This window comes from Cibotium barometz, chromosome 17, assembly GCF_041138505.1.
Source record: "Cibotium barometz isolate CiBa-2024 chromosome 17, ASM4113850v1, whole genome shotgun sequence".
In the NCBI taxonomy this organism is placed as follows: domain Eukaryota; kingdom Viridiplantae; phylum Streptophyta; class Polypodiopsida; order Cyatheales; family Cibotiaceae; genus Cibotium; species Cibotium barometz.
Genome location: NC_141062.1, coordinates 37382460 through 37409364, shown reverse-complemented (window position 1 = coordinate 37409364; position 26905 = coordinate 37382460). Strand labels below are relative to the sequence as shown.

The 26905-nt window shown below is 40.8% G+C and overlaps 1 protein-coding gene across 3 annotated transcripts in view; it reads right to left on the bottom strand.

Annotated features, from left to right (window-relative positions):
• Window positions 1-14812: 14812 nt before the first annotated feature.
• Window positions 14813-26905, bottom strand: part of LOC147629958 (alpha/beta-Hydrolases superfamily protein) — a 55632-nt gene continuing 43539 nt past the window's right edge. For 2 of the 3 annotated variants that reach the window (XM_086811505.1, XM_086811504.1), the window contains 3 exons: window positions 24627-24734; window positions 15611-15751; window positions 14813-15413 (listed from right to left, as the gene is read on the bottom strand). In XM_086811505.1, coding sequence (XP_086667631.1) covers window positions 14913-15413; window positions 15611-15751; window positions 24627-24734 — 750 coding nt within the window. In that variant the 3' untranslated portion in view covers window positions 14813-14912. The remainder of the gene's footprint in view (window positions 15414-15610; window positions 15752-24626; window positions 24735-26905) is intronic. The other variant, XM_086811506.1, reaches the window with a different exon arrangement.

Here is a 26905-nt window from a genome sequence, read left to right as displayed (position 1 = left end):
TCGCAGACTCCGCCGAAGCGGAGGGCGCCCCGGTTGCCGGTGCTGGCGGCTGAAGCGGCGCCGGAGCTCGCGCCCACGCCTGCGCCTCTCGCACCCCGCGCAAAAGCACCCTTGGGCCCCGTCACGTCCAGCGCCCGCAAGCGCCCATCCTCGCCCACGTCCGGCACAAACTCCACCGCCTCGCCTGGCTGCAGCGACCGGAAGCCCTGCGCGTGGATCGACATCTGATGTCTTCTCCGCCACCCTCAGCCGTTATAAATCCGAATCCCTTCGAGCTGTTGAACCACTTCACCGTTCCGCTCTGCTTCTTGGTCTCCTGCGCGCTATCCTGATCCGCTGCAGCCGCCGCCATATCGAAACAGCGCCCTCCGAACCCCAAATAATATGAGCTAAGAAATCTGCACGACAGCATTGCACAGCGCCATGGAAAGTATGCACCTCAGGGACTCACGGTGGATGGTGGCGGCAGGTCATACGACACAGCGACGTCGGAGTGGTCGTGGAAGCTTGCACAGCCTCCCGTTCTATATCATCACCCCATAAGCCCCCCTTCACATGCCTTCTTCTATCCCTTATTGCTCTCTTCCCTATCCATTCATCCCAAAGTCTAGACAAAACAATCATCTACACTTGAAGCTTGTCCACGTGTATAACCTCACATCCATCCATCCAAACAAAAAAAACAAGCAACTTCCACACCATTATCTCCACATGAACCTACTCGTTGTGCTACATCCATCACTCCTCCATTAAACTTTTCCATAACATTGCTGTGAATATCAAAGATTTGAAAAGGAAAGTACACAAATGGTAAGTTTCAAAAGAGTACTTATGGGGATGATGGACATGCTCATTTTGACTTTACTTAAAGATTAAAATCCTAAGGATTATAGAACTTAGGTTAACTCTAGACGGTGGTGCCTAGGTCTTGCAGCTGAAAGCTCATTAGCTTTACAAGATTAAAATCCTACGGATTATAGACCTTAGGCTAACTCTAGATAGAGGGGCTAGGTCTTGATGAAAGCTAATGGAAAGAACATAATAAAAGTATTGTAATTCTCTTTACCCTTGTTATCCTACATCGATATATCATGGAACGATAGTGGGGATCTCTTTGTCTCATACATGATCATATTATCATGGGATGATGGTAGGAGGTCTAATACATAGAACATATCATCATGGGATAGGATGATGGCTCATGCATGGATATGTTGAGTGGAGATGGGAGTGGATGAGAGCATCTACCTAGAAATTTAGAATTTGGGTTTGAGAACACTTCAATTATAAGTTCATTAGAGGTGACTGGCCCGAGATCTTGTTGAGGTGTTCTTATGTTAAAGTCATCTATTGTCGTCAATGAGTTTGGCTTGCTCAATGAAGATGATGTCATTACTCTATTCATTCATGGTGTCTTTTTGTTATAAATTTAACTTTAGAAATAATTTGGATGGCAAATCACATAATGTTAATTTGTTCCTTTAGTTTTTTTAAATCTCCTTTTCTTTTCTATACCTTTCAACATATAAAAGCAATTGGTCTTATCACATTTTAAAGAAATTTTTATTTTGTGAAGGATGTATTTCACTACTAAATCAAACTCCATTGTTCAAAAGGAAAAATTAGTTGATTTAAGTGGATTAGAATGAACTGCCACTTGACCAATTCTCACTTTATGCACTATAATTGGATGGGAAAATTGAAAAGTAGCTCAAATTATTTCACTTGTAAAGGAAGGACAAGAATAAAGATAGCTCAATGTAATTGCATCACCTTTATATATGACAATGACCATTGACCATGGAATACACAAGAATGTTTTTGTGATCCATACACTATAACATGATAGGATGTAGCTTCACTTTAGGCTATGCATTTTTTAAGCCAAGAGATTTGCAAATGTGATGCTGTTACTATCGCCCATGGTAAGGTGCCAAGTGACACAAATAGCATTTGAGTGTCAATATACTAATAAATTACAGTTTGTGTTGCTAAGCCACACTTGTAGTTTTTTTTAAAACTGAAAACCTCAACATGCACTAACATGCTTACAATGTTGCAATGTCATTTTATTCATATTCACCATACTAAAGTGATGTAAAAAAGTTCTTTTTAAAGAATAATATACATGAAAAAAGGAAAAAAAATCAAGTGTAGTTATTATAGTTGGGTTTCTCCTTTGAACTTAGTTTTTTATCTTTTTGCACAATCCTCCTCCAAATCTAGTTTTTTTTCTTTCTCTTCAATTGATGCTTTTTGCTCTTTTCTCTATATTGTTTGCTTTTTAAACTTGTTTTCTACTCTTTTCTCTTTTCTCTATATTGTTTGCTCTCTACTCTTTGAGCTTTCTTTTCTCTATATTGTTTGTTCTCTACTCTTTGCTTTTTTCTCTATATTGTTTGCTTTTTAAACTTGATTTCTACTCTTTTCTCTATATTGTTTGCTCTCTACTCTTTGAGCTTGCTTTCTCTTTCTTTCACTCTTTCTCACTACCAATTAGCAAGAATGCCTCCCTGCCCCGCGGCGGGGGGAGTCACTTCATATATATATATAATATAGCACATAAGTGCAAAAAGGGGATTATTTTAAATTGGAGGAGTTACATGTACACACGCAAGAGAGGATTGAACAAAATAATTTAATGTAATATGTTTATGTAAATTTCTAGAGGGGGGGTTAATTCATAACCCAAATATGTATACATACAAAAGGGGATAAATAATTTGTTTAAAAATGGGAAATTTTAAAAAATAGGGGTATTCTAAATGTGTGCTTACACGAAAAGGCTATTTGGATTTTCATAGAGTGACCCCTCTAATGAATGCCTGTATCATAACCTTATCTTCCACCTCTAGTGAAGAGGAAATTGAAGACCTAGAGTTCAAGGTAGACAACCTCCCCTCAAGGGAGTTGTCATAGAAGATACCAATAAGAGAAGAAATTTTTAGGTTTGTTGATTACACAAGGTGGAGCACATTAAGATTTTTTGGGAGCAATCAATGAACAAAATAGGCATTCCAACAATTGGCTTCACACAACTTTGGATTGGGTTCCCAAGTATTTTGCAACCCAACATAGAAAGAATATGGAAAAAGTGGTTACATCAAGACTTAGTTATTAAGTGTGTCCGCATTGTAAACACTTTTTATATGCAAGTGCAATCATGAACTCTTTATAATTGTGTTTTTTATATATATAAATTCTTGTTTTATTCCCCTTTTTCATAAAATATTATGGCTCACACTCATCACGGATTCTTTTTCATCATCATCATTTTCACTTACATGTGAAGAAGAATAAGGGAGAAAATGCATCTTCTCTTCATCTACTTCACTTTCATGTGAATAAGAATAAGAGGGTGAGGGAGAAGAATAAGAGGAACATGGAGAGCACGCATTTCCTTCTCTTTTTCTTATTTCTTCCTCTTTTTGCACACATTTATTCCTCCTTCTTCTTATTTGCACATATGTGAAGACGAAGAAAAGCATTTAGTCCTCCTTCTCTACGTCATCCTCCCCCTCCCCCTCTCTTCTTCTTTCCATGTGCATGTGAAGAGAAAGAATAGGAACAAGAAACACTTTCTCTTCTTTTTCTTTTGTTTTACATGGATGTTTTAAAACATGCATGTGTCTTTTTTTATATTTTTCAATATTTTTAATAAAATTATGTGACTTAATAAACTCATCTCTTCATCTTTTTCATACATATTCATCATCCTCCTCCTCCTCCTCCTCTTCTTCTTCTTAGTATGTATGTGAAGAATAAGAAGAACACAAAGAAGAAGGAGAAGGAGAAGAATAAGAAGGACACAAAGAAGAACAAGAGATAGAAGAATTCCCTCCTCCTCTTTTTCTTCTTATTTACACGTGACCAAGAAGAAGAGGGGTTTTTTTTTGCGAGCGTTTAAGAGCATCTAGCAAGATTTTAAGGAATGCCTCATGTTATTCTTCCAAATATTTTAGTAGGATACCTCAAGCTAATAAACATTATTTAACACCATGGTACCTTTAAAGTAAATATATTTTTGTATATTGAAAAAACATTGCAATGGGCAAATGTATATCTAGATCTACATAATCAAAAACCTGATAACAAGGCTTATGCTACGTAAAATTTTATTAATGCCATGGTACCTTTGAAGCAAATAGATAGTTTTTATTAATCAATGCGTAAAAACTAAGAAAAAAAACTTTCAAGTTGATCTTTAAAGGCCCAAATGGCATCTTCAACCAAAATTTTCTTCCTTCCACTTGATCAAAGAATAAAAATTTCTAGATGGCATAGCTTCTTAAACTTATAATCCAAAGTCATTTCAATATCAAGACTAGTCCATTATTCAATCTTTGTATTCTCATCTAATATGTAGTTAGGATCAAGCACATAATTCTTTAATAAGCTAATGTGATACACATTGTGTGCTTTCACGAGGCTTTCACACTCTTTCTTAGAAGCTCAAGATGACAAGCTTCCTATTCAAAATTTCAAGGGACCCGCATATCTAGTTGCCGATTTCTAAAACATGTCAAGCCTAAGAGAAATCTTATTAAGATGGATTTATTAGAATGAACCTTTAGAAATTCATCTCACCTTCCTTAAACTCTTAAGGCTTAGTCCTTTTATCTGCATAACTTTTACGGTGACTTTGTGCAACTTATTAGGATGACCTTTAGAAATACCATCTCACCTTCCTTAAACTCTTGAGGCTTAGTCCTTCTATCTGCATAACGTTTATGGCGACTTTGTGCAATCTTTATGTCTTTGGTTTGCTTCTCCATTTCCTAGAACAAATACTCACTAATCTCCACCTTTCCCACTAGATCATACCATTTTCTTAAACATGTCAAGTCTAAGAGCCCTTTTTAAGATAGGCTTATTAGGATGGACCTTTAGAAATACCATCTCACATTCCTTAAACTCTTGAGGCTTAATCATTTTATTTGCATATCTCATTAGGAAAATTTTGGACTCAAATTGGGCCCTTTACTTGCATATCTCATTAGGGAAATTTTGGACTCAAATTGGGCCCTTTAAGGACTGCTACACATTCTCTCTCTACAAAAATGGTGAAATTTTCACAAATCAACTCAGAAGTGAGCAGAGTTTGGACATTTGGAATCCACTCTTTAAGACCTTTCCAATGATACATAGCATGATGGATTTGCATATTCAAGAAGTCATCAAATTTGGTGATGACGTGTCAAGAAGTCCCCAAATTTGATGATGACTTGGCACGTAACATCATCACCAAATTTGAGGACTTCTTGAATATGCAAAATTGCCCATCATACTATATATCATTGGAAAGGTCTCAAAGAGTAGATTCCAAATGTCCAAACTCCACTCACTTCTGAGTTGATTTGTAAAAATTTAACCATGAGCCTATTTTTGTACATATAGAGAATGTGTAGCAATCCTTAAAGGGCCTAATTTGAGTCCAAATTTTTCCTAATGTTTATGGTGACTTTGTGCAATCTTTATGTCTTTGGTTTTCTTCTCCATCTCTTGGAACAACTACTTGCTAATCTCCACCTTTTCGGCTAGATCATACCATATTACAAGCAAGATTCATTCCTATCCATAAAGTGTTGCTAAATAGTAACATTCTAATGCTAAATTGTGGATTGGTTTTGTACACAAATTCCATACCATATGTAAATACTCATCCCATTTGTCAATTTAGAGAATACTATGTTGTACTCATGTCAAATGATCTACCAATGGCCTTAAAAATGCTTGCCAAAAGTTAAATGTCCAATGATCTACCAATGCCCTTAAAAATGCCTGCCAAAAGTTAAATGTGATGTGTCTATCCCAATATGATACAATACTATATAAAGTCAAAAAATATTCTACACAAAGATCTTTGCTACATCCATAGCTTTATATGTCCTCTTGATAGGGAAGAAATGAGCAACTTTAGTAAGTCCACTGTCACAATAAATATATGTTGTTACAACTTGTTCTTATCTTTAGTACCACAACAATGAAGCGTTTATATACCTTCCCACTTTATCTTAGGTACATCGAGAGGTAGCATAGAACATGGTATCTTAACACGCTCATCTTTTACTTGCTTGTACTTATAACACTTCATAATGTGGTATCTTGTGTAGATTTTTATACCCGGCCAAAAGAAACCCTTTCTAGCTTTTCATTTAAAACCTAGGATTTCCAATCATGGTATTATCACATAAATAATTCATCAATCTGGCTTCAATGTCTAAAAACATTAGGTATGCATGGTATTTTCTTATAAAACGGCATGCCATCAACCATCTCATACTTAGTAAACCCAGCAATCTCCTTTTGTGACCTACTTAGCTTACATATGGTTTTATAATCTTCCTTTAAGTAGGTCTCTCCACAATGTCATGTCTAATGTCACCCAAAGTATTACATATCATTGTTATACATGCAACCTATGACTTCTACTCAAAGCATCAACCACTTTGTTTTCCCTCCCAAGCATGTATGCAATCTCAAGTCAATTAACTTTGAGTGAATAAATGTCCCAAATCTAACTAATCAATTTGTAATTAAAATTTCACATGAGGCAAATAATGTCTCGAAAATCATCATTCATGGACAACTACTAGGAGCTCTAAGTTATAAGCTATGAATAGTTACTTTCATGTGGTTTTGTTTTTGTTTACATGATTCATAGGCCACAAGGTGACCATCTCACATCAAACTTGCATTTAGTTATTTGAAAATCTATCAATCTCCTTTTGTGACCTACTTAGCTTACATATGGTTTCATGAGGTTCCTTTAGTTCTCGCTCACAATTGTCTAACAAGGTCACCAAAGTTTTATATATCATTGTTATTGAATTTATAGGATGAAACAGATGGATTTCTTCTCAAAGCATCAACCACTTTGTTTTCCATCCCAAGATTGTATACAGTTGTAAAGTTAACTCACTTTGAGTGAATAAATGTTGCAAATCTAACTCATCAATTTTATAATTGAAATTTCAAACCAAGTAAAGTGTGCCTTTACACTCACAATGTATAAACAACTACAAGGAGTTCCAAGTTATTAGTTGAATACTTATTCTCATGTGGTTTTAGTTTACATGATTCATAGGCCACAAGGTAACCATCTTGTATCAAAACTACAACATGTGCTATAATTCGAGCATCAACCAACTAGGAGAGTATCTCCTAGTTTGGGCAACTTAAGCATGTGATGTAGTCAATAGTTGCTTAAGAGTCCAAAACTATGCTCCTCCGCCTATGCCAGAATGGGCTCAAGAATAGTGACAAACTCATCTTTCGTGAAGGCATTTCCTCTCATGATGCCTTCTTGACCCTTCTTGTAAAGTATTCTCGTTATCAGTTAACAGGGGTAGTCTTCTTGATGAGGTATTTGGCTCTGTCCTTCTTCATGGGATAGTCAATTGGCATCCATTTTAGGTGATGTCTCACTCCATTGTGGCACACGGTAAATGTGGAAAAATGGAATGACATCACGAAGATCATGCACCAATCCCTTTTACATGGTGATAGTGAAATTGAACTCCAAAAGAGAATGAGCAACCACCTGGTGAGATGTGCCATGTGATGCAAGGCTTATTAAACCAAATAAAATAGTGCTTTGATGATCGACAAAGAAAAACTTTGTAGCCAAGAGGTAGTGTCTGTACTTTTTTACACCATACACCATGGCTAAACCCTCTCTTTGTGTGGTGGTGTATAGTGTGTCCAGTGTGTCACTACAATGGTCACATGGAAGCCCATGTTGTGCTTGACCAGTTATGTGCTAACAACATGTATCCAATAGAAAATGTGCCAACATGCATTGAGTAGAAAATGCTTAAGCATCAATATGCAAATGGAAAATTAGATTCTAGTGGGGGATCTTAAGATGGGTGTGCTTGCTAATGCTTTCAACTTTTCGTTTGCCCATTGGCATTCATCTATTCTTTCAAAAACAATTAGCAGCTTATACAAAGATCTAGTGAATATAAGAAGTTAAATGTTCTGTAGTACCCTAAGTTCCCCATATGAACCTTTATATCCCCTTATCGTTAATGGGTGGTCATAACTCCAAGATCATAGGATCTCACTCTCGCATGTGAAAATGTTGTTCTTAGAAATATTGTGTCCAAGGATGACACCGTGCTTAACCTAGAGGGTTCAATGAGAAGTGGTAGAGTTGGAATCTCTTTAAAAAAATCCTAAGATGAAAAAGATGATCCTTCCCCTTTGATTGCATGCAAAGGTCATCAATCAATATCTCCATAATCTTCCAAATACAATCCTTGAAGGCTATACATATTAAACATTGGAAGGTAACAAGGGCATTAGACACCGTGCTTAACCTAGAGGGTTCAATGAGAATGGTAGAGTTGGAATCTCTTTAAAAAAATCCTAAGATGAGAAAGATGATCCTTCCCCTTTGATTGCATGCAAAGGTCATCAATAAATATCTCCATAATCTTCCAAATACAATCCTTGAAGGCTATACATATTAAACATTGGAAGGTAACAAGGGCATTAGTCAAGCCGAATGGTATGACATGATTAGTCAAGCTAAATGGCACGATGTGAAACATTGGAACATAACAAGGGCATTAGTCAAGCCGACTGGTATGGCGTGATTAGTCAAGCTAAATGGCATGAAGTGATAAACATAGGAGGTTCCTCACTCCATAGCAAATTTTGTCTTATAGTAGTCTATTGTTGGAATCATTTGTTGTCACTTGGTTGTAGATTGAGAAGCCATCCCCAAGAAGCTACAAGCTTCTACTTGCGGTGACTCTTTCCAACATTGGTCCATGTATGGCAGGGATAGTGAACAAGAACTATAGTAGTATTGATCTTTTTGAGGTCAACACATACTCTAAGATTTCCATTCTTTTTGGAATGATTACCACTTGTCTATAAAAAAAAGTTTTTGATTCATGTGGTAGGCTCTCTATTTTGATAGTTTTGTGCCTTTATAGAGAGGGGTGGTGTGTTTCACCGCTTTTTGAGGAATTCCCTTCATGTTGATGTACTTCTAAGAAAAAAATCTTAAAAGGCCACCAACTCTTCTTCTTGCTTTCAAATCCTTGGCAATATTAGCTTGGGTTCTTCACTAGGGCCAATGAGATTTACTTCTTTGACCTCTGTGGGGCTAAGGCATAAGGTTCTCTACCCGGTCTTCTTTGAGCCCTCTTGCCATGTACCACTATGTCATAGACCACTCTGTCTCTAATGTTGTATAACTTAAAAGTATACAAGCACTTGCATCTGATCTTCCTCTTGTTGAGGGTCAAGGAGATCTTTGAGTGTAGCTTCCTCTTTGCCTTAGCCTTGACTTTGTTGAGCTTGCGTCTTGGTAGCTCAACACACTTGGTTTTCTCAGTGCCATGGACTCGTCACCTTTATAAGCCGTTGTCTTGGCCTGAAGGGTGATCTTGTTTAGTTCAGCTTTTCACTGTCTAGTGTAGGTCTCATCATGTGAATTCATAGCCTCAACATTGTGAAGCCCATGAAGATCTGCCTCCATGGGGAGAAGATACTTCGTAGGCTTTCAATGTGATTTTTTCTTCCTTGCTTGGGTGACTATGGGCAATGAGGAAGTTGATCCTTGCTTGGGTGACTATGGGCAATGAGGAAGTTGATCCTTCCATGGAGGAGTCTTTATTAGTAGATAAATCACTAGCTACCAGTACTTTCAAATCTACTAGTTGCTCCTCCCAATAGGGATGATGTTACACTAAGCATGAACATGGAGGTTATCTATATCCCATCTAATCTTGCAAACCTTGTCCCAAGCGTCTATGGGAGAGTGTCCATGGTTGCCAAGACATGAATCCAATCCTAGAGTCATCAAGCTCTAGAAGAGGCTCATAATCTCGATTCTCATCTTCACTATCTAACAACTTCTTGTTGCAACATTTGTAATTGTTGCCTAAAGCAATTTGGGGACACAAACTCATTGGCAAGAATGCTTTGACCCATGGGATGAGCCTTCCCTTTTTTTAAATAATTTTCAAGGATTGGTTACCTTTATATATGTAAATGTGATTGGTTTCCCAATCGTAGAGAGCTAGCCTTGCATCTCTCATAATAACACCTTCTGAGTTCTCTAGAAATCCATCACCATGAATGAGTGGTAGAAGCTTATTCTGAAGTTCTTAATCTTTGCATCTTGAAGGATGCCCAGTGGTTTTAGTTATGTTCTCACCGCCAACAAGCTTGACCTCAAATGATTGGTGGGATTTCGTAGGCCTCCTAGGAATCCATGGGTGATTATACTAACACCAACATAATCATCCAAGATTATAGAGAGACCGACGTTCCTTTATAAATAAAGAGGTAACACAATATTCATTTTTTCACTGCATAGATATGGATGGAGAGTGCTCAAAAACGTCCTTTCCTCATAATTATGGGTCCTAATTAGTTCTCTTTTGTAAGGAAATTCTCAACTTTAGAGAGACATATCCAACTAGATGAATGGGAATCTAAGAAGAGGAGGATGAGTCGTGCCACATTAAACACTCTCCTTCCATACGCACGAAATCATCCAAGATTGTGGAGACCATCTTTTCTTTATAAATAGAGGTAATATGGCATTCATTGAATCTGAAGTTTGGTTTTGGTTTATTAGCCTTTTTAGGTGCTATTGTGGCATCCATGCTGTTTAGCTACTTATGTGAGGTTGAAGCTTGAACTTCCTGCCAATTTATTAGCCTTGGATATTCCCTTAGGTGATGCCCTCATTTTGGTTGGAGCCTTATGAGACAACATTAAGGGGAACTACATAAAAAAGACATTGTTTACTTAGCAAGTTATGGCTCGTCTCGAAGAGGCTACTAATGCTTCTACCACTAAGGCAACTATTACTCTATTGGGACAATACTTATAACCATGTTGAATCTGCACCTTTTATAAGTGCCTCCATAAGAAATGATATTGGGGTTTAGCACAAGATTTAGAGTGCTTGGATCACTCTAAATCTTGTGCTTGCAGCACTCAGGAGCTTGGAGCACCAAAGCTCCTGACTGCTTGTTGGAGCACTCAGGAGCTTTGATGCAGGGCCCTTTTGTGAGGACACTACTCCACAATTTGATGTGAGCCCTTGCATTAAAAGCATTGCATTGGTCGCCTCCTGCGTACTATATTGTTGAGGTCTTTTGCTCTTTGTTACAATATGGCTTTGAATAACAGAGAGGCAAAGTCTATTGCTAGAGTTTGTTTCAGATACCCACAGTGATCATACTAATGTGTTTATATAGGTCTTATTGCTCATGACTCATAGCTTGCATGTTCTTGGGTTTCTATCTCTACAGGTAGAGTCATGAAGTACCATTGAATTGGTACAATTCTCGAGGGAACCAGTTTAGGTGGTAGAACCAGAGGTGCATAAGGCAACTCTGTTTGTTGGTCTATACATACCTCTCAATAAGGGATTTCGTATTGGAGCTTGTGTCCATTGAGGGGGGGTTGGTGGGGCTAGTAAGAAGGATAAGGGTTACCTTTACCTTGGCTTGGGGAACATCGTGTGTGTGATTTCTATGGTTGTTGACATACTCGCTCAATCCAATACTTGAAGTGCTTGTGTGGACGTAAAATACAATAGCCTCAATGTAAATATGCATGTGGATTCAAGTGGGAATGCCCTCTTATGAAGGTGTTCTTATGAAGGTCTTGATCTTGATGTGTTATACAAAGAGCTTTGGTATAAGGGCATGGTAATTTACATGGGAAAACCCACTTGTTTATTGGGGACTTGGTGTGAAAGTAAAGTTGGATTTTAAGGAATGAACCTAGATAATCAAAGTGAAGGTGGTGATTCAAAGACGGCTGGTAATACCAAGTTAACAAGGAGTTTTTGAGAGGGGCACTCTTTGATAGGCCTTATGTTAATTGTGTGTGAAAGAAGGGGTGGGTTTCTAAGGCGCAGAGTCTCAGTGGGTGTGGGAAAATAAAGACAAGTGGTGGTGTATAGACAATAGGCTAGGGGGCTAGCCTGCAAAATGAAAAGACTCGATAAGCTTGGAGGATTAACTTTATTAAATATCATCATCATCTTTGCCAATAGATAGACCTCTACAACATGGTTAAGTCCTTCAACGGCCATAAGGTAGTCACCTTTAAAGACTTTATGCAAGATACTTGAGTTCTGGAAACCCTTTGTCATCTGCGACGGTCTGCTCGATGGCTTTTCCACAAACCCTTCATCACTTCTATGAGACCAATGGTATCTTTGGCGTAAATGCGGGTTAGTAAGTCTCACCACCATATTAGGCCATGCCTTCTACTTTTAATTTAAAGACCACATGCCAGATACTGAGTTCTAGAAACCCTTTGACATTTGCGATGGTCTGCTCGATGGCTTTTCCACAAGCCCTTCATCACTTCCTTCTATGAGACCAATGGTATTTTTGGAACCAATGTGGTTTGTTTGGTAAGTCTCATCGCCACATTGGGCCCTACCGACTACTACTTATCTATGAGACTAATGGTATCTTTGCAACCAATGCAATTTGGGAAGTCTCATTGCCATGTTGGGTCCTACCTACTACTTTCAATTTATTTATGGGCTCGTCAGTACAAAACCCTTATCAACTCAAAGAGGAATGCTGCAGAAGCTTCATGACCTTGAATCCCCAATACCTGGATGAAATGTAAATGTCAAAGAAAGAGAAAATGAGTCAAAGAAAGCAGAGAGTTAAAGCCTTCACATGGAGTACACATGCAGACACACCTTCAGCCCTCATAGCCCATGCACAATAAATGAATTACTCACTTCTCGAGCATATCCCGCATACATATGCAAACCCGTAGTAGCTAACACCTGCACCAATCCTCATCATCAACATCCATCTAGGTAAATCTTTACATGGGGACCATGGTGTGGGCATAAGCATAGTCCATGATGGTACGACCCATCACCTTGATCCTCTTTGAGTGTTGTACAAGAAACCTCCAAAGATCTTGAAAGTCTTCATGGAGCCAATTTCCTCTTCTTCGCCTACCTTCACCATCACAAAGATCCTCACCATCAAAGAGCAACAAGTAACAACGAAGCACCCTAGTCCTAGTTTCACATTGAGATCTCAAGATTATACCTTACCGAGCCAAACAATTCAAGATCACCATCAATCATTGCCAATCAAATGTAGTCTTGACGCATGAATCTACAAATAAGCTATGGACCCTCTTTCCTTATACGAACCCCACCAACTCACAGACTCCAAGATGAGACCTCACATTAAGCATTTTTTTACCCACATGTAGCCTTGACATGCTTCGTAACTCAATGGCTAACCAGACCCTATCTCCATAGGCCCCACAACACCACATAGATTGGTCTCATCACTAACTATATCATTTGACCATCTACGCGGACTAGTCTCTTCACTAACTATATCATTCAACCATCCACACATCTCCGCAACCATCGGAGATTGGTGATGCATCTACAACCGATAACAACTACACCATCAGAGATTGGTGATGCAAGAACGCATTCACCATTAGGAAAGGGGATATATGACCCACTTCACGGGTTAACATGGTTTCACCCACCTGATTGTAAGGTACTTTTCCATCTTACCACATGTAATAAAAACCCATCTTTTGCAAGACAACATTAGACTTTTAAAAAGTGGCCTTACCGTGAGCTTAGTGACAAACTATATGTACAAGGTTACCGAAGACTAGAAATGCCAATGGACTATTTTTACGTTTTGTCCGACCTAATGTGAACGCTAGTCATTTGTATATAAGTTTTTACATTAAGCAATAAATAAACATTTAATCAAACCCAAGGGTAAAGAAAACATGAAGAGATAATAGTTCAAACATTTGCTGCCTTATTGGCATTTATGTACATAGCTAGAAGATTGGGACATAATGTTTCTTAGCAACATTCAAGGACTAGAAGTGTATATATGTGTGTCTCAAAGGGTGCTTTAGTCATCTTTTATCTTTCTATGTGGATAAGTGTTGCTAAAACAAGACCAAAGCCCAAAAATGGGATGTTAACATTGGAAGAGTCCTTTCACCCGCATTTGCCGTGGATAGACTACTTCATCTGCATCTCTGCATTTGCTGTGGAAACAACCGTACATCTGTTTGTCTGTCCTTCAAAATAGAGCTAGAAATGTACTTTTCGAATCTGTACACCTAGTGCCGTGGATTGTGCAGACGATATCCTCTCTCTCTCTCTCTCTCTCTCTCTCTCTCTCTCTCTCTCTCACCCCCGAGTCAGTGTGTGTGTGTGTGTTATTAATGATATCATGAGATTTTCGAGTCTAATAATATACATCCACCATGTGCGAAGGCACGTAACATGAAAAAAAAACTACCCAGAAGCCGAAAAAAGTGGGGGCAAACTCCATTAATCCAATATGGAGAGGATAGGGGTAAAAACATGGTTACACATGCACAAAGCACCACTAGAGGCCTAGACTGTGGGCATGAGTAAGGGCTACCTGCATGTATCCTCTCATCATAAGCCTCAGTAGGGAGAGAGAGAGAGAGAGAGATTTCTTTTGTACCTGCCAAGATCTTTAACAAATCCTTCAGACAGGTATAGAAGTTCTTCATAACATAAAAATTGCCTCCTAGACTGTAGTTCAGTGGTAGCACCTATTCCTCTCCACAAGGAGATACTGGGTTCGAATCTAGCTGAGTGGCATCTGTAATTGAGTACCCTCTCAAATTTTTTTAACAGAAAAATTAAACCCCAGGTGTATGGACCCTACAAAATCTCAAACCTCTCTCCTTTCCAAGAGCAAGCAGGTTCACCTTTTCCACCCTACTAACCGTATTCTTAATAGATAAATGGTACAAGGGAATTAGAAGTTGCTTTATGACTAATCTTTGCTATACATGCACTTTCATAGGTCGGAACATGAGTAAAGCAAATTGATTCACAAACCTTTTTCCAATCATCTTTTTTACACTAATCAGCAGGCAAACTCTTCTGGTAGGGAAAGTGAACGTTCCAATAACAGACAGCACACCATATTTACAAAGTAGCATTGCCTGCTCACAATCCACATGTAGGAAATACTTTGCAGCACTTGTACCACTGGACGGGCACAAGAGGTCAATGTCTGTACATGAAGTAAAGGCAGCAAACAAACCAAGAAAGAAATATCGATGCTTTTGAAATGTTTCCCTTCAGCAGCTCTCCATAAACACACATGGATGGATGACTTCGGATTCCACACCATTTTTGACTCCAACAAGGCTTGTTGCCCATTGACTTCATATGTTGAGCTGCTACTTGATGATGGTAATGAGCCTTCTGTGGGTCCACCACCTCTTGCAGGTGGCATTCCTTTGATTTGTTGCTGAGGTGCGTCCATTCCACCTTCGCCTCTTGCTGAGTCACCGCTACTGTCCTTTGAAGCAGGTCCTTTTGTCCCAAAAACCCCTTCCACTCCAACTCGTCTCAAATGTAGCTATACAAGGTAAAACTCCAACCATTAAAAACTGGAACTGTGTATTCTAAGTCCCCCACTTCTAAGCCATTCATAACAACTTAGTTGGCACGTGCAAAAACATCAGCTAGTATAATAACATGGATTTCAAACAAGCAAGCATAAGACAAGCACAAAAAAACAGCTGAAATCCAAGCAAAAGAATGTACCAAACTCACTTGCAAATGAAGGTTTACTTCATCCGGGCGTGATAAGAAAGGGAAGTCTCCTCCTGTCTTCAAAACTGCTTTACGTGCACCCGGGTAGCGTGCTCCCACTTCATCACAGAGTGCTTGAGGAATTGCACAATAATCGTTCGTCTGAACAATAATTTAAAAATCTCTCTCTTTCTCTCTCTCTCTCTCTCTCTCTCACACACACACACACACACACGTGCACACACACATGCACACACGCACGCACGTGCACACTTGCACCACACATGCACGCAAGTAGATGCTCAAGCAAAACAGATACCCACCTGATATGAAATCATGGTCAAACATAGACCAGCAGAGGTAATACAGGAGACCTTGGATGAAGAAAAATGGCAACAAACAAAAGATCTTAGATGCTCCACACCACGCACGCACGCAAGTAGACACCATGGTCAAACATAGACCAGCAAAGGAATACAGGAGACCTTGGATGAAGAAAAATGGCAACAAACAAAAGATCTTAAACTAAACTTGATCGGAACTAAGTCAGAAGATGATACATCACCTCTTGAGACACTCACCAAAGTAATCAAGAAACAATGGGCAACCAAGAGCTTGGCCTGTGGGGAAAGACAACAAGAAAGATGAGAACACGCATGGTCAAAATTAGAGATACCCCAGCCCACATGGCTGTCCTCAGGAAGACAGAGTTATCATTGCCAACAATGAAAGAAGAGGCAAGACAACAAGGCCCAATAGGGGGCAATGGCCTGTGAGACCCATCTCCATGTCACTGAGACTTTAAAGAATGTAACATAGCCTTGTACACACAGACTCATCAGACCTCAGAAAGAGGTTAACCTGATGTACCAGGCTACGCTTGGGAGTTCCCTACACTTGGGAACAGGCCTAGAAAATTGAGACATGTATGTCAAAAGGGTCTTGGCCGGTCAAGAGTAGTCATGCTCAAATGACTAGTTGACTGATTGACGAGCTGGGCTAGGGATAGGCTCTTGGCCGGTCACCGGGCGTCCACACTTGGGCGCCCGCCCGTCCATACTCAGGTGGTCATGTGCACAGTATGTATCTACCGTGTGCTACACGTACACAAGACTAGCTTCGACACTTGGGGAAGCTTAGAGCTAGGCAGGCTGATTGACGAGTTGGGCTAGGGATAGACTAACGGGCGGGCACCCAAGTATGGACGGGCGAGCACCCAAGTGTGGACGCCTGATGACCGGCCAAGAGCCAATAAAAGGGTGGCCAAGGTTAGTCAATAGTTCAGAGAGTCTCGCGTATCTTTGTGAGAGTTCTATGGTCAGGAGCCTGGATCTAGTGCAGACGTGCACCTGCTTTATGCAACCGAGGCCGGCAGCAGTCTCGAGGCTCGCGAGGGTAGCTTCGTGGCGGTATGGGACGTTGCGAGGTAGAGATTGGTTGGTACGTCTAGCTAGTTAGCTCAGCTCGTGGCTTGGTGGTGAGTCAGGCCTACACCCTCTTCACGTTGCTTGGCATTGTTTTGCAAGTTTCAAGTCTTGTATCAAGAGCGTTCTACGAGGTGATCCTTGGGGGTTTTGACACAATCCCTGACCAAGCTATATGGCAACCCTAGGCAAGGAACCATTACGGTAGGCCATCTTGTTGCAAAAATATTTGCAACTGCAGTAGAGGCACATCTTAGTGATTGGGAAGGGAGCAAGATACGTGCCATGTAGGCTTCCTGCGAGATTACTCCGCATTGGACCACATCTTCACAATTTGGGCCACCATTAGAAGCTGGCCCAAGAGGGTGGGGCAGAGAGGTCTATTGGAATATATATCATCTCCGAGGTCTACATACACCTTTTCATGCTTGTAACGGTCATCTTATGAGACCCTGCATTTGCATATTTTAGCAAATATTATTTGGGATTTTTCTACCATTTTTAGACATTTTAAAGCATTTTTATGCTACATGACAACCATCGGCCTGCTACAGCTCGCCGACCAGCTCTCATGAGGGATATATAAGGGTGCTCACCCTTCCCCTCAGTTTTCATCTCATTCTTGCATATCTGTTGGAAGTCACTGACTGTAGCAACAGCCTCTTATGCTTGCAAGCACCTATGGGCTTCCCTCGTGCTCATTTTCAATAATAATCGACTGTTTCCAACCTTCTACAGTTTGTGCTTTGGGCCTACAGTCTGCGTTTGTTCTTTCTTTCAAGGACATCCTTGCTTTGCCCCATTCGTGCTCCACACTGGCTTTGAAAATCCCCACTCTATGCGTACATAACCAGTGAGCTGTGCATCTAGTGTGATTGTGGCCCAAATGGCCTCGTCCTTGATCCCTAACTGTCTCAACTAACCAATTAAGGGACCGTCTTGGAAGCTGTGCAAAAATCTACAAAGCAAAAGTTATCTCCATGGGCCAGCTACCATTGTCATCACATAGGCTCTACATTGAGGCAAGGAGAGAGGTGACATCCACACGTGAGTCTTGGAGTCCTCTAGACAACTGGCATAGGAGGGTCATAGCAGGTATTGGTATGCACGCACTAACAGTTGGTTCAAGTCACATGGCTTTCATATGGACCCGGACATGAATATCCCTGGCCGATCTTCCCCCAGTCCTACTGTCTATAGAGAGCACTTCTTGAGGGTCACTAGGGATAGATTCATTGAGAGGCACAGTTAACTTCATAGGCACGTGTCCCACGCCATGAGGATCGTCATTGGTCAACTGAGGGTGTCCTCACACAACCTTTGGATTCAGACAAGGAGAGCAGAGTGCATCTCACAAGACAGATGGGTGGGTACTGTTGAGAGGGAGAGAGACGAGACAAGAGACACCACATACACTCCACAAGAATGAATCATATTGGTCACAAGTCACATATATATAGGCAAGACCTAGAGTGAGTTAGGACTAGCTATATATAGCTCCAACACCCCCACTCAAATAAAGGTCTCCAGTTGCGAGTAAAAAAACCCTTGGAAGCACAAGGGAAAAACCAAAGCTCCTACATATAAATGTACGATGCCACCTTAAAGTCCATGTGCAATGTGCTTCTATATACAAAGTACAAAGAATAAATGTGCATGATGTGAAGCAATGTGTGAAGTGTCCTAAAGTCTATAGGCTATGTACAAGTCTAGACAAAATTGACATGACGTGAGATGTGCTAATCTCCAAAAAGAGAGACCGACGCAACTCCAAGTTCTGATCGCAAAAGTGTAAACGGAGCTTCATGGATTCTCCTTTCCTTACTTCCATGTCGAACATAGTGATAATGAACTGCAATATGCTTGGACTTGCTTTGTTGCACCTAGTCCTTGGCTAGACTAATAGCACTTTGGTTGTCACATCTAAGAGGAGTGCTTGAGGAAGGAGAATGACCAATATCAGCAAGCAATTGTTGAAGCCAAACCAATTCACGAGCTGCTAAAGATGCAGCTACATATTCAGACTCTGTAGTAGAAACTGCAATACAGCGTTGTTTCTTGCTAGCCCAAGATACCAAACAGCCATTGATAAAGAAGTAATTATCACTGGTGGATCGCATGGACAAGTTAGAGCTTGTCCAATCAGCATCTGAATAACCCAAAAGATTAAGAGAAATTGATGAAGATATGTCTTGTTGACGATATACAAGTCCAAAATCTACAGTGCCCTTCAAGTACTTCAAAACACGTTTAGCTTGAGACCAATGTCTTGTAGATGGAGAGGACAAGTATTGTCCTAACAGATTTGCTGCAAACAGAATATCAGGATGAGTGCTCATGCCCACAAATTGAAGACAACCAACAAGATTAGCATAGGGTTGATTTAAAGCGAATGATTCAGCCTCAATATTTGCAGAAGTACTCCTAGTAGAGCTTGCAAGACAAGGAGTGTTTGCCGAATGTTCAGTAGCTAATCCAAACTTTTGAACAATATCTTGGATAAACTTTGTTTGACGAAGAAGCAAAATACCATTGTGACGATACCTTTGAACTTGAATACGAAGGCATGAATGGATGTCGCCAAGATCCACCATATCAAAGACTGAGAATAAAACCTTTTTTACTTGTTGCATGAAAGATAGATTATTAGACACAAGTATAGTGTCATCAACATAAAGGGCCAATATCACAAAATGGTTATCCACATTGGGCTTGATATAAAGATTTGGATCAGAGAAGCAAGAAACAAACCCCTCAGATGTGAGAAATTGATCAATCTTGATGTACCATAATCGTGAAGCTTATTTTAGTGCATGGTGGAGTTGGCATACAAGATGTTCCTTTCCGAGAATTGTAAATCCTTCAGGTTACTCCATATATATTTCCTCCTTTAAGTCTCCATTGAGAAAAGCCGTCTTAACATCCATTTGATGTATTTCCAAATCAAACTGAGTTGCAAAAGCTAGTAGTACTCGAATGCTTGTGCTACAAACTACGGGTGAAAAGGTGTCATGATAGTCAATCCCTACAATTTGTGAGTATCCCTTTGCAACTAAACGAGCTTTGAATTTATCAAAAGATCCATCTGCCGTTGTTTTAGTCTTATAAACCCACTTACATTTGATAGAAGTACGATCAGAAGGTAGATTGGTAAGAACCCATGTACCTTTCGAGATCAAAGACTCATATTCAGCTTCCATGGCTTCCTTCCATTGTTCCTTTTGTGGAGAGAACATAGCTTCTGCATAAGTTGAAGGATCTTCACAAATAGCCAATACGTGATTAAACGTTTCAAGATCATCATCATATACATGATTTGCACCGTACTCAGTTCAATAGGAAGATCAACATAGATATTAAGATCTGTAGCAGTCTCCTTTGAAACCGTAGGATGAACATCAATAGACAACATCCATCAAAACAGTGTTGTCATCATGCAAATCATTGTCCAAAAGTAGAAAAGAAAAAGAAGTGAGAAATGTTTTTGTATCATCAACATCATCTGTGGGCCACGAACCTCCCATCAATTGCTCATTGAATATAGCATCTCGACTAACAATTGCCTTTTGAGAACTTGGATCGTAAAACTTGTAACCCTTTGAGTTGTCAGAATAACCAATAAAAATAATCTTCAAACCTGAAGGTTCTAGCTTGTGTCGTGTCTCTTTTGGGACATGAATATAAGTGATACACCCAAAGACTTTGAAATGTGCAACAAAAGGAGTTTGGTCTGTCCAAACTGTGATTGAAATTTTACCAGAAGGTGCAGTAGTTGGAAGATGATTTTGAACAAAAACGGCTGTCAATACTCCTTCTGTCCAAAAAGAGCGAGATAATCCAAAATGAATAAGCATGCATCTGATTGCATTCAAAATTGTACGATTCTTTCGCTCTGCAACTCCATTCTGTTGGAAAGAATATGGAATGGTATACTCATGGTGGATGCCGTGGTTGATGCAATGATCATGAAATAAGTTGAAAATATATTCACCACCATTATCACTTCGAAGAATTTTGACTCTTCGACCAGTGTGATTCTCCACAGATATTTGGTACCTCTTAAATGTGTCCAATGCTTCTGATTTATGTCGTAGCAAAAAGACATTTGTATACCGTGAATAGTCATCAATAAAAGTAATGAAGTAACGGTAGCAAGACTTGGATGGAGGAAAGGGTCCACAAATATCAGTATGAATGAGATCCATAAGATTATTTGAATGAATATTTGTAGACATTGGGAATGGCTTACGATGATGTTTGCCTAGAGCACAATATTCACATATCCCCGTATGCGGGTGAGATTTGAGGTCCATACCTCTCACAAGATCATGACGATGAATATCAAGAAGGTTTGAGAAATTTGAGTGAGCAAACCGATGATGCCATAGCTTACAATCCAGATCTCCTAGAGCTGTAACAACATTTGCAACATCCTCATTCAACGAAAGTTCAAAGAGGTTACCATGTCGAGGAGCAACCGCAATAGTGATGCCATCCTTTTGATGCGACACTTTGTATTATCAAATCCAACAAATAGACCAAGATCCACAAGCCGTGCAACAGAAAGTAAGTTTCTTTGTAAATCAGGAACATATAAAACTCCTCATAGTATTTTGGTTGAGAAAGAAGTTCCCAAATACAAGTCGCCAATACCCATTACTTGGTAAGATGTATTATCAGCAAGATAAACCACTTTCTTGATAGGAATTGGATGATAATTGTGTAACCATTGCAATTGATATGTCATGTTGCCAGTAGCACCAGAATCAACAATAAAGAGAGAACCATCACGAACATGTACCTTTTCTGGAGAGACATTATAATGAACCAAATTAGCCTCTTGATGAACATTGTCTTCATCATGAGGATTTTGTTGAGTAGCATAAGCTTGATTTCGAGCTTCATCATAACGCCTCCTGAAGCATCGACTGGATGAATGCCTTATGCTCCCACAATATTCACAGGTTGCAGAAGAGGAAGAACCCCTCGATAAACGAGGCTGCTTATTTGTAATACCGTGTTCTTCATCGTACTCTCGTGCCCAACATTCAAATACCAAGTGACCAGTTTTGTCACAATAAGAACAACGCTTTTGAGGAAATCTCAAACGAGAAGAATTACCTCCTCTTTGGAAGCCACGAGATGTAAATTGAAAGGAGTAAGAAGGGCGTTGCTGAAATGGACGTCTCCGGACAGCAAAGGCTGTCTCTGATTCTGTGTACTCTTGGGCAATCATGACCGTTTCATGAGTTACCGACGTCTAACGATCATGACGTTAAGAATATTCAATCAAAGAAATACATGTATGCTCAAAGTCAATTCCATCCTTGTTAGATAATATAGTGATAATATTATCATACAAAGGATCCTTCACCGTATCAAGAAGGTGTGTAACCAATTGAGTTCGAGGAATAGGATCCCTGCAGCAGGAAGTTGATTCATAATACCTTTGAATGATTCAATGTGACTAGACATGGATGTACCTGCCTTGAATTGAAGCTTGCCCAGAAGATTACGGAGATACAGAATCTCTGTAACAGTTTTCTTCTCAAACATAGTGATAAGATGTCCCATATAACATATGACGTGGATAACAGATAAACATCTAGCATGAGTGAATCGTTAAGGACGGAAAGTATATACCGACGAGCAGCCTTATCACGACGAATCCAGTGTGCATGATCAATTTTCCACTGTTCAAAAATAGGACCTTCGGTAATAATAACATCATTCTGAAGTGGATCAATAGATTGAGGAGGGCATGCAAGAATACCAAGAACAATATCTGCCAATTCGTCTCCTTCCAAAATTAATAGCATCTTGTATTTCCAACCAGGAAATCCTTGGCCTTGGAAAAGAGGAATAGAACGCTGCCCAGAAGGAAATCCGTTAACAAGTATGGTGTTTGCCATGTCGGATTGTGAGAACACGTACAAGATAAGATCGCAAAACTTACAGATCATGTACGAGATATGAGAAACGTAGCCCAGAATAGGCATCCACCAAACGACGAGCATAAAGTGATCGTGTAAAGAATAGAACATGAACCAAAATTAAAACTCTAAAAGTGGAGACCCGTGTCTCATGCACATAAGCAAACTTAGAGGTCTATAAAAGACAAAAATAATAATAAGAAAAAGCACCCCATTAAGAAAAAGCACCGCGTTATGACGCAACTTGCACGGCAAGTTTTGTAACTAATTGTAGCTTGTACAGCAAGCATCCGTCTGAAGCTTTCACGGAAAGCTTTGACGATCAAATCCTGCTTACGACTCAAAGACAACTACCTGTTTGCTCTCACAAAGAACCTGTTTTACCATCTACGCACCAGCATCTGGTTTTGGTTTTAAGGATGCGATTAAGAAACAATTATAATTACAATAAGTGGAGCTATAAAATCATGTAGGCGACATATAATCAAAGAACCAATCAATCCTACACAAAACTATTACCAAAGATCAATCTTGTAAGAAATGAAATCATAATCATAAATTGAACAAGAAGACCTAGATGCTTCCCTTATGATTAGAATCGCTCTGATACCATGTTGAGAGAGGGAGAGAGACGAGACAAGAGACACCACATATGCTCCACAAGAATGAATCATATTAGTCACAAGTCACATATATATAGGCAGGACCTAGAGTGAGTTAGGGCTAGCTATATATAGCTCCAACAGGTACTTAGGCTATGTAGTACTGGAGAGATCGAGTCTGAGAAACACGACACCAGTTTACTAGGAGATACATAGACGCTACCACTGTCTTTAGGAAGGAATTCAGGCCCTTGTCATGGTTGATGCATTACAAAGACCAGGAATGCTTGGGACTAAACCTACTAGAGCTGAGGCACCAAAGAAACAGATTATTGAGGCAGCAGCCCGAGGTGCGGGATACCACACAGACATCTATCAATGACCCCTCACCAGAGAGCCCTGGTTGAGACACAAACCATACGAGATCCATTGAGACAGATGAACCAGGACAAAGCTGGACGTCCCTATCAAGTGGGCAACCCCCCAGACCTGCAGCAGGCTGGCACTGCCCATGAGGGTCAAGGTTTCTAAAATACGCCATACAGGCCCAATGAATTGGAAAGCCCATGCTAATGCCCTCTATAACATTCTGAGCCCAGCTTGCTATGAAGAGTGTCAGATTAGGAGCACACCATCCTTCAATATGCACCCCCCCCCCCCCTTCACCCACCCACCCACCCACACACTCACACGTGCGCACATGCCTAGCACATCCCCACCTGTACCTGTGGCCACATGCACACACACGTAGACACACACTCACGCACACATGCCTAGCACACCATCCTTCCATATGCCTTGCCCTCCCCACCCCCCCCCCCACCACCACCACACACACACACACACACTCATGCACACATGCCTAGCACACCGACACATGTGCCCACATGCACGCGCGCACACACACACACACCTCTGTGCCAACCAAAAGAAACTACAAAGCTTCTCTTAACACATCCCAGAAGCATGTGTGTCTGGCGTGCCTAGCGGGCCAAGAGTCTTGAATTAAAATAAATTGATTTAGCGCACACGCATTCACCCAAATCACAAGCTTCAAGGTTAAAATCATTGTACGTACATCCATGATTGTGATAGCCGAGTCAGGCACTACAATTTGCCCAACCGCCCCCACAGCAGTGTTCAAAGTCAAACGTGATGCAAGCTCTTCTCTTGAGAGAGTTTCAAGCTGCAAAACAACAGTTTCACCACATCCATAAGTCTAGGCACGAAGCAAAAACTGCTAGGTGGCAAGTGAGAGTAACAAAGGTAGAGAAAATATGAAAGAAAATACAGCTAAAACAAAGTTTATGCATGCAATATAGCACAGGGAAAAATTAATAAATAAAAATGGGGATGTATAGAGTCACTTTTCAGCACTATTTTTCTTGTGAAACATATGTCAGTTCAAGTAACAGTTTGAGGTAGCCTTTGGCAATACAACTCCTGCAAGCCCTGACTCCAGATCTTTTATGTGCTTTACAAATAGAACAAATAGAAAAACGCCAAATTATATCCTCTTACCACTTACATTTTAGAGACTTCTTAGCCTATGCCTTGACCAAGTCTGCCCCTTGCTCAGTGATTGCCATGTGGCTCCCTTATACCTTGGACTTTTTTTTTTGGGGGGGGTGTGCCTTGGGCTATCCCCACGTTCCTTGGACCTTGACCCAATCGCTCCAGCCACCAACACAGAGCCTCCGCGTCACTGCAACTATGCTCAACGGTTCCTGTACATTCTAGACATGTATCACACGCATCATCCCCAACATGGTCATAAGCTGAGAGATCAGGTGAATGAAGGCTAAACGGGTAGATTAGCATGCACGATGGGAGAAACAGTGCATGTGCATTGTATGGACAGCCCAGAAGCAACCCTGGACAGGGGCTGACCACGTGAATAGCCACTTGAGGAGTTAATTCACTTATTTCTGGGCCCCCTGCGGCCGACGAGCAATATGCCCTTCATGTGTGTTGGTGCGAGCCCTATGTGGAAAAGAAGTAGCCCACATCAGCAGCTCAGATCCAGACCAAGCCAGCAAAGGAGGGGCACAACTCAGAAAAGTGTGTTATGCACCCAAAAGCATAGTAGCAACAGAACGGGAACGGGAACGGAAAAAAAGCCCCATCAGGGGAACGGGAACGGGCCACAAGGGGAACGAGAACGAGGGGGGACAGTAAGGGGGAACGAGAGAGAAAGAGAGGGAAAAGTAAGTAGCCTTGTTGCCTTGCCTTGAAAAGTAGGAGTCGAAGTCTAAAGAGACTCGAGAGAGGAGCCCACTCGAGACTCAGAGCTATCAAGTACGCACGCCGCACGGGCCTAGGAAGTATGCGGCCAGGCGACAATAGGGTACGTCTTTCAAGGATATCCACAGGCGGCTTGCAACAACAGGTACACTTTTTCTCTCTTTTTTTTTTCTTGGCCAAACATAAAAAACGTTCCCCAAAGGGGGAACGGCAGCCAAACGTTCCATGAAACCATTCCCCTACGTTCCCCCACGTTCCCCTGGCCGTTCCCATGCCAAATCATTCCCCCATGCACGTTCCACCCGGTTTAGGCATCTCAGCCTTGGGGGAACGCGTTCCACCGTTCCCAAGGGGTGGAAACGGCGTTCCCCTGCTACTATGCCCAAAAGGCCATAACAAACTGATAGGTTAGGCCATACATACCTTGGGCAAGCCCCCAGTGTGTGAAGGACACCCTCACAAGGTTAATGAGGATTTTTACACGACCAGAGGGGCCTGTCATCCCACTGGCCGCAAATCACCCATAATCTCACCAACCATGCCAGTGGTGTAGATGCAGAAGCTATCACCCAGGCGGGTCATCAATGTCCACCGTAGCACTAGTTGAGCTCGATATCTCAACACTCTCCCTCGAGCTCAACTCCACACACTGCACTCCAAGTAAGCTCCTAAACTTGTGGAGCTTCTCTGTGTCCAATGCCTTCATGAAGATATCAGCCACTTGATCCTCTGTGCTGACATATACCATATCTATATCTCCTGCTAGAACCTTCTCCCTCACAAAGTGATAATGCACCTCAATGTGCTTCGTTCTACCATGATATACTGGATTACTGGCCATTGTATGCTGCTCATGCTGTCACAATATATGACAACTCTCCCATCCACGGGCTCTCCCATGTCACCAAGTAGCTTCTGAAACCAAGCTACCTCACAAGCTGCCATAGCAGCACCCCTGTACTCTGCCTCTGTACTCGACAAGGCAACTGTTGGCTGCTTCTTACTGCTCCAACTCCCAGCAACACTCCCAAATGAGAATATAAAACCACTGGTAGATCTCCGTCTACAATACTACCAGCCCAATCAGCATCTGTGTACCCATGCAACTATATC